This window comes from Chionomys nivalis, chromosome 2 (genome assembly GCF_950005125.1).
Source record: "Chionomys nivalis chromosome 2, mChiNiv1.1, whole genome shotgun sequence".
In the NCBI taxonomy this organism is placed as follows: domain Eukaryota; kingdom Metazoa; phylum Chordata; class Mammalia; order Rodentia; family Cricetidae; genus Chionomys; species Chionomys nivalis.
In genome coordinates, this window is record NC_080087.1 from 104,122,112 (window position 1) to 104,136,595 (window position 14,484).

Here is a 14,484-nt window from a genome sequence, read left to right on the forward strand (position 1 = left end):
CCATTTGTATGCAAAATTTAAGATGTCATTTTTTTTCCGCTGAGTAGTACTCTAATATGTATTCATTCCACACTTTCTTCATCCATTCTTCCATTGAAGGGCACCTAGGTTGTTTCCAGGTTCTGGTTATTGCAAATAATGCTGCTATGAACATAGTTGAACATATGCTTTTGTAATATGATAGGGCATCTCTTGGGTATATTCCCAAGAGTGGTATTGTTAGGTCCTGGGGTAGGTTGATCCTGAATTTGCTGAGAAACCGCCACACTGATTTCCAAAGTGGTTGCACAGGTTTGCATTCCCACCATCAATGGATGAGTGTACCCCTTACTCTACAACCTCTCCAGCAAAGGCTATCATTGGTGGTTTTGATTTTAGCCATTCTGACAGGTGTAAGTTGGTATCTCAAGTTGTTTTGATTTGCATTTCCCTGATCGCTAAGGAGGTTGAGCATGACCTTAAATGTCTTTTGGCCATTTGAACTTCTTCTGTTGAGAATACTCTGTTAAGTTCAGTACCCCATTTTTTAATTGGGTTAATTAGCATTTTAAAGTCTAGTTTCTTGAATTCTTTATATATTTTGGAAATCAGACCTTTGTCTGTTGCGGGGTTGGTGAAGATCTCCCAGTTAGTAGGTTGCCTTTTTGTCTTAGTGACAGTGTCCTTTGCTTTACAGAAGCTTCTCAGTTTCAGTAGGTCCCATTTATTCAATGTTGCCCTTAATGTCTGTGCTGCTGGGGTTATACATAGGAAGTGATTTCCTGTGCCCATATGTTGTAGAGTACTTCCCACTCTCTCTTCTATCAGGTTCAGTGTGTTCAGATTGATATTGAGGTCTTTGAACCATTTGGACTTGAGTTTTGTGCATGGTGATAGATATGGATCTATTTTTATTCTTCTACAGGTTGACATCCAGTTCTGCCAGCACCATTTGTTTAAGATGCTTTCTTTCTTCCATTGTATACTTTTAGCTACTTTATCAAAAATTAGGTGTTCATAGGATTGAGGGTTCAAATCTGGGTCTTCTATTCAATTCCATTGGTCGACTTCTCTGTTTTTATGCCAGTACAAAGCTGTTTTCAATATTGTAGCTCTGTAATAGTGTTTGAAGTCAGGGATGGTAATGCCTCCAGAAGTTCCTTTATTGTATAAGATTGTTTTGGCTATCCTGGGTTATTTGTTTCTCCATATAAAGTTGATTATTGTCCTCTCGAGATCTGTGAAGAATTTTGATGGGACCTTGATGGGGATTGCATTGAATCTATAAATTGCCTTTGGTAGAATTGCCATTTTTATTATGTTGGTCCTCCCAATCCAAGAGCAAGGGGATCCTTCCATTTTCTGGTATCCTCTTCAATTTCTTTCTTCAAAGACTTAAAGTTCTTGTCAAAAGGATCTTTCACTTCCTTGGTTAGAGTTACCCCTCTTGCTATTTGTGGCTATCATGAAAGGTGATGCTTCTCTGATTTCCCACTCTGATTCCTTATCCTTTGTGTATATATAGGAGGGCAACTGATTTTTTGGAGTTGATCCTGTATCCTGCCACGTTACTAAAGGTGTTTATCAGCTGTAGGAGTTCTTTTGTGGAGTTTTTGGGGTCGCTTATGTACACTATCATATCATCTGCAAATAAAGAAAGTTTGACTTCTTCCTTTCCAATTCGAATCCCCTTGATCCCCTTATGTTGTCTTATTGCTATTGCTAGAACTTCAAGCACTATATTGAAGAGGTATGGAGAGAGTGGACAGCCTTGTCATGTTTCTGATTTTAGTGGGATGGCTTTGAGTTTTTCTCTGTTTAATTTGATGTTAGCTGTTGGCTTGCTGTAAATAGCTTTGATTATATTTAGGTATGACCCTTGTATCCCTAACCTCTCCAAAACCTTTATGACAAAGGGGTGTTGAATTTTGTCAAATGCTTTTTCAGCATCTATTGAAAAGATCATATGGTTTTTTTCTTTCAGTTTTTTTTTACTTATTTATTTATTTTTATTCTTTTTTAATTAAAATTTCCACCTGCTCCCCATTTCCCATTTCCCTCCCCTCCTCCCAAATATTGCCCTCCCCCCACTTCCCTCCCCCTATCCCCACTCCTCTTCTCCTCCCCCCACTCCATTCCCCCTCCCTCTCGATACTGAAGAGCAGTCCAAATTCCCTGCCCTGCGGGAAGACTAAGGTCCTTCTATCTACGTCCAGAAAGGTGAGCGTCCAAACAGGCTAAGCTCCCACAAAGCCAGTTCATGTATTAGGATCGAAACCTAGTGCCATTGTCCTTGGCTTCTCATCAGTCTTCATTGACCGCCATGCTCAGAGAGTCCGGAATCAACCCATGCTTATTCAGTCCCAGACCAGCTGGCCTTGGTGGGCTCCCAATAAATCAGTTCCACTGTCACAGTGGGTGGGTGCATCCCTCGTGGTCCTGATTTTTTGCTCATGTTCTCCCTCCTTCTGCTCCTCATTTGGACCTTAAGAGCTCAGACCGTTGCTCCAAATTGAGACTCTGTCTCTACCTCGATCCATCGCCAGATGAAGGTTCTAAGGTGATATGCAAGATATTCATCAGTATAGGATAGGGTCATTTCAGGTTCCCTCTCCTTAGTTGCCCAAGGTACCAGCTGGGGACATATTCCTGGACACCTGCGAACCCCTCAAGAGTCAAGTCTCTTGCCAACCCTAAGATGGCTCCCTTAGATAGGATATATACTTCGCTGCTCCCGTATCCATCCTTCCTATATCCCAACCATCCCAATCCTCCGAGCTCCTCCCATCCTCCCCTTCTCATATTTCTCATCCCATTTCCCCTTTGCCCCATGCCACCTCACCCGCAAGTTCCCAGTTTTTGCCCTGGAATCTTGTCTACTTCCCCCTCTCCATGCGGATGACTATATGATTTTCTTTGGGTTCACTTTCTTATTTAGCTTCTATAGGATCACACATTATATGCTTAATGTCTTTTATTTTATGGCTAGAAACCGATTATGAGTGAGTACATCCCATGTTCCTCTTTTTGAGTCTGGGATACCTCACTCAGGATAGTGTTTTCTATTTCCATCCATTTGCACGCAAAATTCGAGAAGTCATTGTTTTTTACTGCTGAGTAGTACTCTGATATGTATATATTCCACACTTTCTTCATCCATTCCTCCATTGAAGGGCATCTAGGTTGTTTCCAGGTTTTGGCTATTACAAACAATGCTGCTATGAACATAGTTGAACAGATACTTTTGTCATTTGATGTGGCATCTCTTGGGTATATTCCCAATAGTGGTATTACTGGATCTTGGGGTAGGTTGATCCCAAATTTCCTGAGAAATTGCCACACTGATTTCCAAAGTGGTTGCACAAGTTTGCATTCCCACCAGCAATGAATGAGTGTGCCTCTTTCTCCACAACCTCTCCAGCAAAGGCTATCATTGGTGTTCTTGATTTTAGCCATTCTGACAGGTGTAAGATGGTATCTCAAAGTTGTTTTAATTTGCATTTCCCTTATCGCTAAGGAGGTTGAGCATGACCTTAGGTGTCTTTTGGCCATTTGAATTTCTTCTGTTGAGAATTCTCTGTTCAGATCAGTGCCCCATTTTTTTATTGGGTTCATTAGCATTTTAAAGTTTAGTTTCTTGAGTTCTTTATATATTTTGATGATCAGACCTTTGTCTGTTGCAGGGTTGGTGAAGATCTTCTCCCAGTCAGTGGGTTGCCTTTTTGTCTTAGTGACAGTGTCCTTTGCTTTACAGAAGCTACTCAGTTTCAGGAGGTCCCATTTATTCAATGTTGCCCTTAATGTCTGTGCTGCTGGGGATAAACGTAGGAAGTGATCTCCTGTACCCATATGTTGTAGAGTACTTCCAACTTTTTCTTCTATCAGGTTCAGTGTGTTCAGACTAATATTGAGGTCTTTAATCCATTTGGACTTGAGTTTTGTGCATGGTGATAGATATGGATCTATTTTCATTCTTCTACACGTGACAACCAGTTCTGCCAGCACCATTTGTTGAAGATGCTCTCTTTTTTCCATTGAATACTTTTAGCTCCTTTATCAAAAATTAGGTGTTCATAAGTTTGTGGGTTAAAATCAGGGTCTTCTACTCGGTTCCATTGGTCGACTTCTCTGTTTTTATGCCAATACCAAACTGTTTTCAATACTGAGGCTCTGTAATAGAGTTTGAGGTCAGGGATGGTAATGCCTCCAGACGATCCTTTATTATATAAGATTGTTTTGGCTATCCTGGGTTTTTTGTTTCTCCATATAAAGTTGATTATTGTCCTCTCAAGATCTGTGAAGAATTTTGATGGGATTTTAATGGGGATTGCATTGAATCTATAAATTGCCCTTGGTAGAATTGCCATTTTTACTATGTTGATCCTCCCTATCCAAGAGCAAGGGAGATCCTTCCATTTTCTGGTATCCTCCTCAATTTCTTTTTTCATTGACTTAAAGTTCTTGTCAAATAGATCCTTTACTTCCTTGGTTAGGGTTACCCCAAGATATTTTATGCTATTTGTGGCTATCGTGAAGGGTGATGCTTCTCTGATTTCCATCTCTGCTTCCTTATCCTTTGTGTATAGGAGGGCAACTGATTTTTTGGAATTGATCTTGTATCCTGCAACGCTACTAAAGGTGTTTATCAGCTGAAGGAGTTCTTTGCTGGAGTTTTTGGGGTCGCTTATGTACACTATCATATCGTCTGCAAATAATGAAAGTTTAACTTCTTCCTTTCCGATTTGAATCCCTTTGATCCCCTTATGTTGTCTTATTGCTATTGCTAGAATTTCAAGCACTATATTAAAGAGGTATGGAGAGAGTGGACAACCTTGTCGTGTTCCTGATTTTAGTGGAATAGCTTTGAGTTTCTCTCCATTTAATTTGATGTTAGCTGACGGCTTGCTATAAATAGCTTTTATTATAGTTAGGAACGACCCTTGTATTCCTAATCTCTCTAAGACCTTTATCATAAAGGGATGTTGAATTTTGTCAAATGCTTTTTCAGCATCTAATGAAATGATCATATGGTTTTTTTCTTTCAGTTTATTTATATGATGGATTACATTGATAGATTTTCGTATGTTGAACCAGCCCTGCATCTCTGGGATGAAGCCTACTTGATCATAATGGATAATTTTTCTGATGTGTTCTTGGATTCGGTTTGCCAGTATTTTATTGAGTATTTTTGCGTCGATGTTCATGAGTGAGATTGGCCTGTAGTTCTCTTTCTTGGTTGTGTCTTTGTGTGGTTTTGGTATCAGAGTAACTTCAGCTTCATAAAAGGAATTTGGCAATGACTCTTCTGTTTCTATATTGTGAAATACATTAAGGAGTATAGGTATTAGCTCTTCTTGGAAGTTCTGGTAGGATTCTGCATTGAAACCATCTGATCCTGGGCTTTTTTTGGTAGGGAGATATTTGATAACAGTTTCTAATTCTTCGCGACTAACAGGTCTATTTAGATTGTTCACCTGGTACTGGTTTAACTTTGGTTTATGGTACTTCTCTTAAAAAATGTCCATTTCTTTTACATTTTCCAATTTTGTGGCATACAGGCTTTTGTAGTAAGATCTAATGATTCTCTGAATTTCCTCTGTGTCTGTGGTTATGTCCCCCTTTTCATTTCTGATCTTATTAATTTCCGTATTCTCTCTCTGCCATTTGATTAGTTTGGATAGGGGTTTATCAATCTTGTTGATTTTCTCCAAGAACCAGCTTTTTGATTCATTGATTCTTTCAATTGTTTTCTGTGTTTCTATTTTGTTGATTTCAGCCCTCAGTTTGATTATTTCCAGTCTTCTGCTCCTCTTAGGTGAGTCTGCTTTTTTTTTCTAGAGCTTTCAGGTGGGCTGTTAAGTCTCCAATGTGTGCTTTCTCCATTTTCTTTAAGTGGGCACTTAGTGCTATGAACTTTCCTCTCAGGACTGCTTTCATAGTGTCCCATAGGTTTGAATATGTTGTGTCTTTATTTTCATTGAATTCAAGGAAGACTTTAATTTCTTTCTTTCTTCCTTGATCCAGGTGTGGTTCAGTAGTTGACAGTTCAGTTTCCATGAGTTTGTAGGCTTTCTGGGGATAGCATTGTTGTTGAATTCTAAGTTTAATCCATGGTGATCTGATAAGACACACGTAGTTACTAATATATTTTTGTAACTGTGGAAGTTTGCTTTGTTACTGAGTATGTGGTCAATTTTTGAGAAGGTTCCATGAGCTGCAGAGAAGAAGGTATATTCTTTCCTATTTGGGTGGAATGTCCTATAGATGTCTGTTAAGTCCATTTGATTCATTACCTCCATTAATTCTCTTATTTCTCTGTTAGGTTTCTGTCTGATTGACCTGTCCATTGGTGATAGAGGAGTGTTGAAGTCTCCTACTATTAGTGTTTGTGGTTGATGACTGCCTTGAGTTTTAGTAATGTTTCTTTTACATAAGTGGGTGCTTTTATATTAGGGGCATAGATATTCAGGATTGAGACTTCATCCTGATGAATTGTTCCTGTTATGAGTAGAAAATGTCCCTCTCCATATCTTCTTATTGATTTTAGTTTGAAGTCAACTTTGTTAGAAATTAGTTTGGCCACAATTGCTTGTTTCTTAGGTCCATTTGTTTGATAAGCCTTTTCCCAGCCCTTTACGCTGAGTAGATGTCTGTCTTTGTGGTTGAGGTGTGTTTCTTGTAAACAGCAGAATGTTGGATCCTGTTTTTGTATCCAATGTTTTAGCCTGTGCCTTTTTTTTTTACCTTAAAAATGACTTTATGAAGATAATAGAGGGCATTATGTAGACATACAATTTATTTCTTTACTATCAGCCATTTTTAGTACCCTCATTTTGAAATTTTTTAATTAAAATATAATTGTGTGAATTTTTTTTCAATTTTTTTTTATTTTTTATTTTTTTTATTCTTTTTTACTTAAAATTTCCAACTGCTCCCCGTTTCCCATTTCCCTCCCCCTCCTCCCACATATTGCCCCCTCCCCCCGCTCCCCTCCCCCTATCCCCACTCCACTTCTCCTCCCCCTAGTCCACTCCCCCTCCCTCTCGATACTGAAGAGCAGTCCAAATTCCCTGCTCTACAGGAAGACCAAGGTCCTCCCACTTCTATCCAGGTCCAGGAAGGTGAGCATCCAAACATAGCCTGTGCCTTTTTATAGGTGAATTGAGTCCATTGATATTAAGTGATATTAATGACCAGTGGTTGTTAACTCTGCTCATTTTTTTTGGTAGTAGAGTTTGTGTGTTTCCCTTCTTCGAGTTGTGTTGGTGAAAGGTCACTAGATGTCTGAGTTATTGTGGGCATTGTTGGACTCCTTGGTTTGTGATTTTCGTTCTATTACTTTCTGTAAGGCTGGATTTGTGGCTACATATTGTTTAAATTTGTTTTTATCCTGGAAAATTTTGTTTTCTCCATTTATAGTGAACAAAAGCTTGGCTGGGTATAGTAGTCTGGGCTTGCATCCATGGTCTCTTAATTTCTGCAGCACATCTATCCAGGACCTTCTGGCTTTCATGGTTTCCATAGAGAAGTCAGGTGTAAGTCTGATAGGTTTACCTTTATAAGTAACTTGACCTTTTTCCTTTGCAGCTCTTAATATTCTTTCTTTATTCTGTATGTTTTATGTTTTGATTATTATATGGCGAGGGGATTTTTTTTGATCCAGTCTATTCAGTGTACTGTATGCTTCTTGAACCTTCATAGGAATATCTTTCTTTAGGTTGGGAAAGTTTTCTTCTATAATTTTATTAAATATATTTTCATGGCCGTTGAGCTGTTCTTCTCCTTCTTCTACTCCTATTATTCTTAGGTTTGGTCTTTTTATTGTGTCCCAGATTTTCTGAATATTTTGTGATGAGAGTTTGTTGGATTTGCTGTTTTCTTTGACTAATGCATTTATTTTCTCTATCGTATCTTCAGAATCTGAGATTCTTTCTTCTATCTCTTGTATTGTCTTGGTTATGCTTGTTTCTGTAGTCTCTATTCATTTACTTAGATTTTCCATATCCAGCTGGCCCTCAGTTTGTGTTTTCTTCCTTGCCTCCATTTTAGTTTTCAAGTCTTGAACTATTTCCATTATCTGTTTGATTGTTTTTCCTTGGTTTCCTAGGATATCATTTACGGATTTACTCAATTCTTCAAACTTTTTGTTATTCTTCTTATCCATTTCTAAGGGAGTTTTTCACCTCCTTTTTAAGGGCCTCTATCACTTTCATAAAGTAAATTTTATCTACTTCTTCTTGGTTAAGGTGTTCATGTTCTCCTGTTGTAAGTTCGCTGGGTTCTGGTAGTTTCATGTTGTTTTTCAGATTGTTGGGTGAATTCTTTTTTTTTTTTTACTTATTTATTTATTTTTATTATTTTTTAATTAAAATTTCCACCTGCTCCCCATTTCCCATTTCCCTCCCCTCCTCCCAAATATTGCCCTCCCCCCACTTCCCTCCCCCTATCCCCACTCCTCTTCTCCTCCCCCCACTCCATTCCCCCTCCCTCTTGATACTGAAGAGCAGTCCAAATTCCCTGCCCTGCGGGAAGACCAAGGTCCTTCCATCTACGTCCAGAAAGGTGAGCGTCCAAACAGGCTAAGCTCCCACAAAGCCAGTTCATGTATTAGGATCGAAACCTAGTGCCATTGTCCTTGGCTTCTCATCAGTCTTCATTGACCGCCATGCTCAGAGAGTCCGGAATCAACCCATGCTTATTCAGTCCCAGACCAGCTGGCCTTGGTGGGCTCCCAATAAATCAGTTTGGTATTGGCATAAAAACAGAGAAGTCGACCAAATGGAACCGAGTAAAAGACCCTGATTTTAACCCACAAACTTATGAACACCTAATTTTTGATAAAGGAGCTAAAAGTATTCAATGGAAAAAAGAGAGCATCTTCAACAAATGGTGCTGGCAGAACTGGTTGTCAACGTGTAGAAGAATGAAAATAGATCCATATCTATCACCATGCACAAAACTCAAGTCCAAATGGATTAAAGACCTCAATATTAGTCTGAACACACTGAACCTGATAGAAGAAAAAGTTGGAAGTACTCTACAACATATGGGTACAGGAGATCACTTCCTACGTTTATCCCCAGCAGCACAGACATTAAGGGCAACATTGAGTAAATGGGACCTCCTGAAACTGAGTAGCTTCTGTTGGGTGAATTCTTGCATTGGCGCCTGCCCATCTCTTCCTCCGAATGTTCCCCTGTGTATCTTCTTTTACAGGATTAGGTCTCCTTGCCCACTGATGGATCTTCTGGCACCGAGATCAGGTCTCCTTGCTGGCCAGCTAGCTCGAAAACAAAGGGCCTACCTTGCTTGCTGCAGGCAGGCTATTGAGACAAAGGGGCTCTCGCCCTCCCGGTTGCCCTCACGACTCAGTCCCAGCACCCAAACAGGCTGAGCTGGGTGATGTTATAGGCACGAAGAGGGGAGGGAGGCAGAAGGGAAGGGTTTTCTGGATGGAAGTTGGGTGGGGTAGGAAGAGAGAGGCAGTAGCCGTGGATTATAGCCCCTGCAGGAAGACCAGTAAGTATAGGGGAATGAGGAATGTCTGTGCTCCCTGTCCTGGGCTCCTGCCACAGGTCAGGAACTCACTCACCCTACTGATGTCTCTTCTGGCATTGAAATCAGGTCTCCTTGCAGGCCTGGTAGCTCGCAAACAAAGGGCGTACTTGCTTGCTACAGGCCGGCTATTGAGACAAAGGGACTCCCGCCTGCCTGCTTGCCCTCACGACTCAGACCACTCAAACCATTTTCGTAAGGATATAATATGAAGAAAACACTAAGTCCCAATATCCAATAAATAGATGTATCACAATAACCACATAAACCTTGCATAATACAATCCATAGTATTAGCAAAAGATTATTAAAAACTTTAATTTTAATGTTGTCTGCCATTATATAACTTTTGAATTTATTGATTTATTAATAAATAAAATATTTTCCTGGTATGATGTCTGGTAAATTTTTTAGGTGTAATAATCTTTATTGTCCATCAGGTGCCGTGGTTGCAAAAAAATCACCACTCAAGGTGCAACCTGGTACCACAAATAATCAATTCCTTACATAGAGCGAAATGTTCAGAACTAACGGGCAGGTAGCACAAACTGGAAGCTGTGGAAGTTGGCATGGGGTAAGGAACCATGGCAGGGAACGTAGTTGGGGGAGGGGAGGTATGCATGTGCTTAAGGAATTTCCAAGTCTCTGCATGCAGTTAGCTCTGCTGTGGTAGGGGTCCTACAAAAAACCACTTGGGTAAAAGCAAGCCAAGCAGGTGGAGGTGCGAGTCTTTCTAACTGTGGATCTAGGCCTTTAGGTCGGTTCACCCATTCAGTGTGGAGTCCAGATCGACATGGGCACCAAATGAAGAAGAACACTTAAAAGAAATCCGACATTAGCTCAGAATTGAGTATAATAGAGGTTTATTTATTTTGGGGTAGATTTACAGATAACAATCCTCTGCTTGAACCGGGAATAACAACCAAATCTGGCAGCCTGGAAAGAGGCCGGATGTTCTCTTTCCATTGCCATATATGGTATAAAAGCCATGCCCAAGTGGGCAGGTAATGTAAAGGCTACTGGCGGTAGAAAATCCTACAGCATATGAACGTAGTAGAACAAATGATCTTGCAGTATGATTGATCATACTTTTGGTATATGCCAAGGATGATTGGTATTGCTGGATCCAGAGGTAGATTGATATCCAGGTGTCTGAGAAACCACCATACTGATTTCCAGACTGGTTGTACACATCAAACCCACCCTTGTACAAGTCCTATAAATGGAATGACAGCTGCTGAGATTTGACAGTGCACTGGCCATGCTGTGCATGGATGACAACATCCCACATGCCCACCCCAATTTCTGAATTTTACATAAATCCTTTCCTTTTCCTATAATGTTCCTGGAGCCTTAGAGGGGGTAATAGAGATTCCCATTTTGGGCTGAGCACTCAACAAGTGCTTATTCTTGGAATGTTGATCAGCTATGAAGTCTCTGCAATACTCACTGTGCATTGTTCAGGATGTGTCTGTCAAATTGCCTTCTAATTATTTAAGTTCATAGATTATAGGTAGATGATAATACTAAAGGGAAGGCCAAGTCATGGTCTAAAGTGGTACAGCCTATAGCAAGTTCTCACTCCTGTAAATACCCCCTACTCATTTGTCTATAGTAATTCTAATTAAACTCATCTGTTTGCTCTCTTACAAATGGACGGAAATTGAAAACACTATCCTGAGTGAGGTAAGCCAGACCCAAAAAGAGGAACATGGGATGTACTCACTCATATTTGGTTTCTAGCCATAAATAAAGGACATTGAGACTATAATTCGTGATTCTAGAGAAGCTAAATAAGAAGGTGAACCCAAAGAAAAACATATAAGCATCCCCCTGAATATTAACCTTCATCAGGCGATGAAAGAAGACAGAGACAGAGACCAACATTGGAGCACTGGACTGAAGTCTGACGATCCAAAGGAGGAGCAGAAGGAGAGTGAGCACGAGCAAGGAACTCAGGACTGCGAGGGGTGCACCCACACACTGAGGCAATGGGGATGTTCTATCGGGAACTCACCAAGGCCAGCTGGCCGGGGACTGAAAAAGCATGGGACAAAACCGGTCTCGCTGAACATAATGGACAATGAGGACTATTGAGAACTGAAGAACAATGGCAATGGGTTCTTGATCCTATTGCACGTAATGGCTTTGTGGGAGCCCAGGTAGTTTGGATGCTCACCTTAATAGACCTGGATGGAGGTGGGTGATCCTTGGACCTCCCACAGGGCAGAGAAACCTGCTTGCTCTTTGGGCTGAGGAGGAAGGAAGACTTGATTGGGGGAGGGGGAGGGATTGGGAGGTGGTGGCGGGGAAGAGGCAGAAATCTTTAATAATTAAATAAATTAATTAAAAAAAAAGAACAGAAAAGTAGAAGTGGGACAAAGAAGAGGAACAAGATCAACAAGAACGTGAGGAAAAGATAGGGCAATGGTGAAATTATGATCAAAATGTGATATATGCACACATAAGGATGTATAACTAATACATTTTCATGAGCTCCAATAAGACACAAAAGAGAAAAGGAACATTATATCTCAACAAGCTTATGTTTATAGAAGAAAGCACCTGCAGATCACAGCTGATGTTACACCACATAATCACAGAAACAGACAAAATAGAACTGCAGGATGCTCAGAAAGGGAAACTAGGAGGAAGAGCAAGCCCTGCTTAGAGGGCAGATCCCCTTTGAAGGTCTCCAGGGAAAAAACAGCATGATATCAGATAAACAGGGCAGGGAGGTGCACAGGCCAGCCACATGTACAGAGGGCTATTGTAATGTGGAGTTGGCTAAGGCTTCAATCTTACTCAGAGGATAAATTAACACCTTGGTATTGTCACAAGCTGCCAGGCCAGGTTTTAATGATTCCCTGAACGGTGAATCTACCTACAGCTTCATCTATAACCCCTGGTTGAAGGTTGAAGGGATATGCTGGGTGTCATTTCCATTTAGGTTCCTCTGGACTCCAGCAGTACACTGTGATGCCTCATGAGGAGGGCAGCTTCATGAGCAGAGGAAGGTAGAGGAAGCAGCACTATTGCAAAACAGGAAGAAGTCTGCAGAGATTTTCTTTTTGCCCATCGTCACACTAGATCAATATAAGGACAAGTCAACACACAGCGTCTAAAAGTCAAAGTCTTGCCGGGCGGTGGTGGCGCACACCTTTAATCCCAGCACTCGGGAGGCAGAGGCAGGCGGATCTCTGTGAGTTCGAGACCAGCCTGGTCTACAAGAGCTAGTTCCAGGACAGGCTCCAAAACCACAGAGAAACCCTGTCTCGAAACCCCCCCCCCAAAAAAAAAAAAGTCAAAGTCTTACATGCACAGAGGGAAGGTCTCACACCACTGGCATCAGATTCAGAGATGAAACAAAAGGAAAAAGTCATAGAGAAATGTGCAGTTATGTAGCTTCACTGGAAGATGTTGACAATGGTTCCCAAACCACGTTCCCGCCATAGCGCACTGCCCTTTGTTAAACAGAAAGAATTCAGGATTCTTCCAACTATTGACCATTTGGTGGTAAAGAATGTGCCTTGTTCACATTCTGTAAATGTCTGCCTAATAATATACATTCAGGAAAGACAGGTTAGATGACAAACAGATGTGTGTGTTGGTGAATATATGGGTGGATGAATACATCAATAAAAAAGAAGTAAAATACAAGAGGACAAAGAAAAGAGGATAGGTAGATATAAATATCATAAGATAGTCTGTCTCCAAAGGATCATTTTCTTCTATCACCCTAGCATAGTCCCTGATGGTGACACCAGCCACCCTTCTTCACCAGACTGTGTCTCTGTCTCAGCCTCCTCAAGGCATTCTTAACATCCTTGTTGCGCAGACTGTAGATGAGGGGGTTGAGCATAGGGATGACCAGGGTGTAGATGATGGAGACCAGCTTTCCTTGATCCATGGATTCAATACCTCCTGGCTGTCCATATATTGCAAAACCAGTTCCATAAAACAAGGATACAGCTGTCATGTGGGAGCCACAGGTAGAGAAGACCTTGTGCTGCCCTGACCCTGACTGCATCCTGAGGATGGTCATTGTGATGTAGCCATAAGAGATGATGATCACAAGAACAGTACACACAACGATGAACCCACAGATACCAAACATGACAAGCTCATTGAGAGTTGTGTCTGCACAGGCAAGCTTGATCAGTGGGGGTATATCACAGAAGAAGGAATTGATGTGGTTGGAGCTGCAGAAGGGCAGCTGGAATGTGAGGCTTGTCTGGACAATGGCATTCAGGCAGCCAACACAGAAGGTACCCAGAACCAGACAGGCACAGGTTGTAAGGCTCATGTTCACAGAGTATCTTAAAGGACTGCAGATGGCCATGAAACGATCATAGGCCATCACAGCTAAGAGGAAAGCTTCAATGGCACCCAACAAGGAGAAAAGGAAGAGCTGAGTGGCACATCCCTCAAAGCTGATGACCTTGGAAGAGGAGAAAATGTTGGCCAGAGCATTGGGCACAATAACAGAAGAGAGGCAGAGGTCGACAAAGGACAGGTTCTTGAGGAAGAAGTACATGGGGGAGTGAAGGCTGGCATCCAGGGTGATGACCACGATCATGGTGAGGTTGCCCAGGACGGTCACCACGTACAGGGCCAGGAAGACAGCAAAGAGCAGGGCCTGCGACTCTGCACCTCCCCCAAATCCCACCAGCACGAACCCCTGCAAGGACACTGCCTGTAGACTTCCATTTCTGTGGACTGGTTTGGCCATGAGTGTTTATAGCTGACAAGAGAGTGGGGGCAAAGTGTTGAGGCAAAGAGGGAGCAGATCTCAGCAGTACAGCTGGATGTTCCACAGGCTGCAGGAACTTGTTGGTCACATGCTGTCCCTTGTGCAAAATTCAGTAGCTGCTCTGATATCTTTCCAGATGAGCTGGTGTGGCCTGAAAAGGGAATTTCCTCAGAGTTATTTAATTCATGAGGTCGTGCT

The 14,484-nt window shown here is 41.4% G+C and overlaps 1 protein-coding gene across 1 annotated transcript; it reads right to left on the minus strand.

Moving 5' to 3' along the window:
- Nucleotides 1-13,272: 13,272 nt before the first annotated feature.
- On the minus strand, nucleotides 13,273-14,265 carry LOC130869272 (olfactory receptor 12-like). The gene has a single exon (XM_057761275.1). It carries the CDS (start codon nucleotides 14,263-14,265, stop codon nucleotides 13,273-13,275), a length of 993 nt encoding a protein of 330 aa, XP_057617258.1.
- Nucleotides 14,266-14,484: the final 219 nt, after the last annotated feature.

Coding starts and splice junctions, on each gene's coding strand:
- LOC130869272 (XM_057761275.1), bottom strand. CDS start 14,265: ATGGCCAAACCAGTCCACAGAAATGGAAGTCTACAGGCAGTGTCCTTG.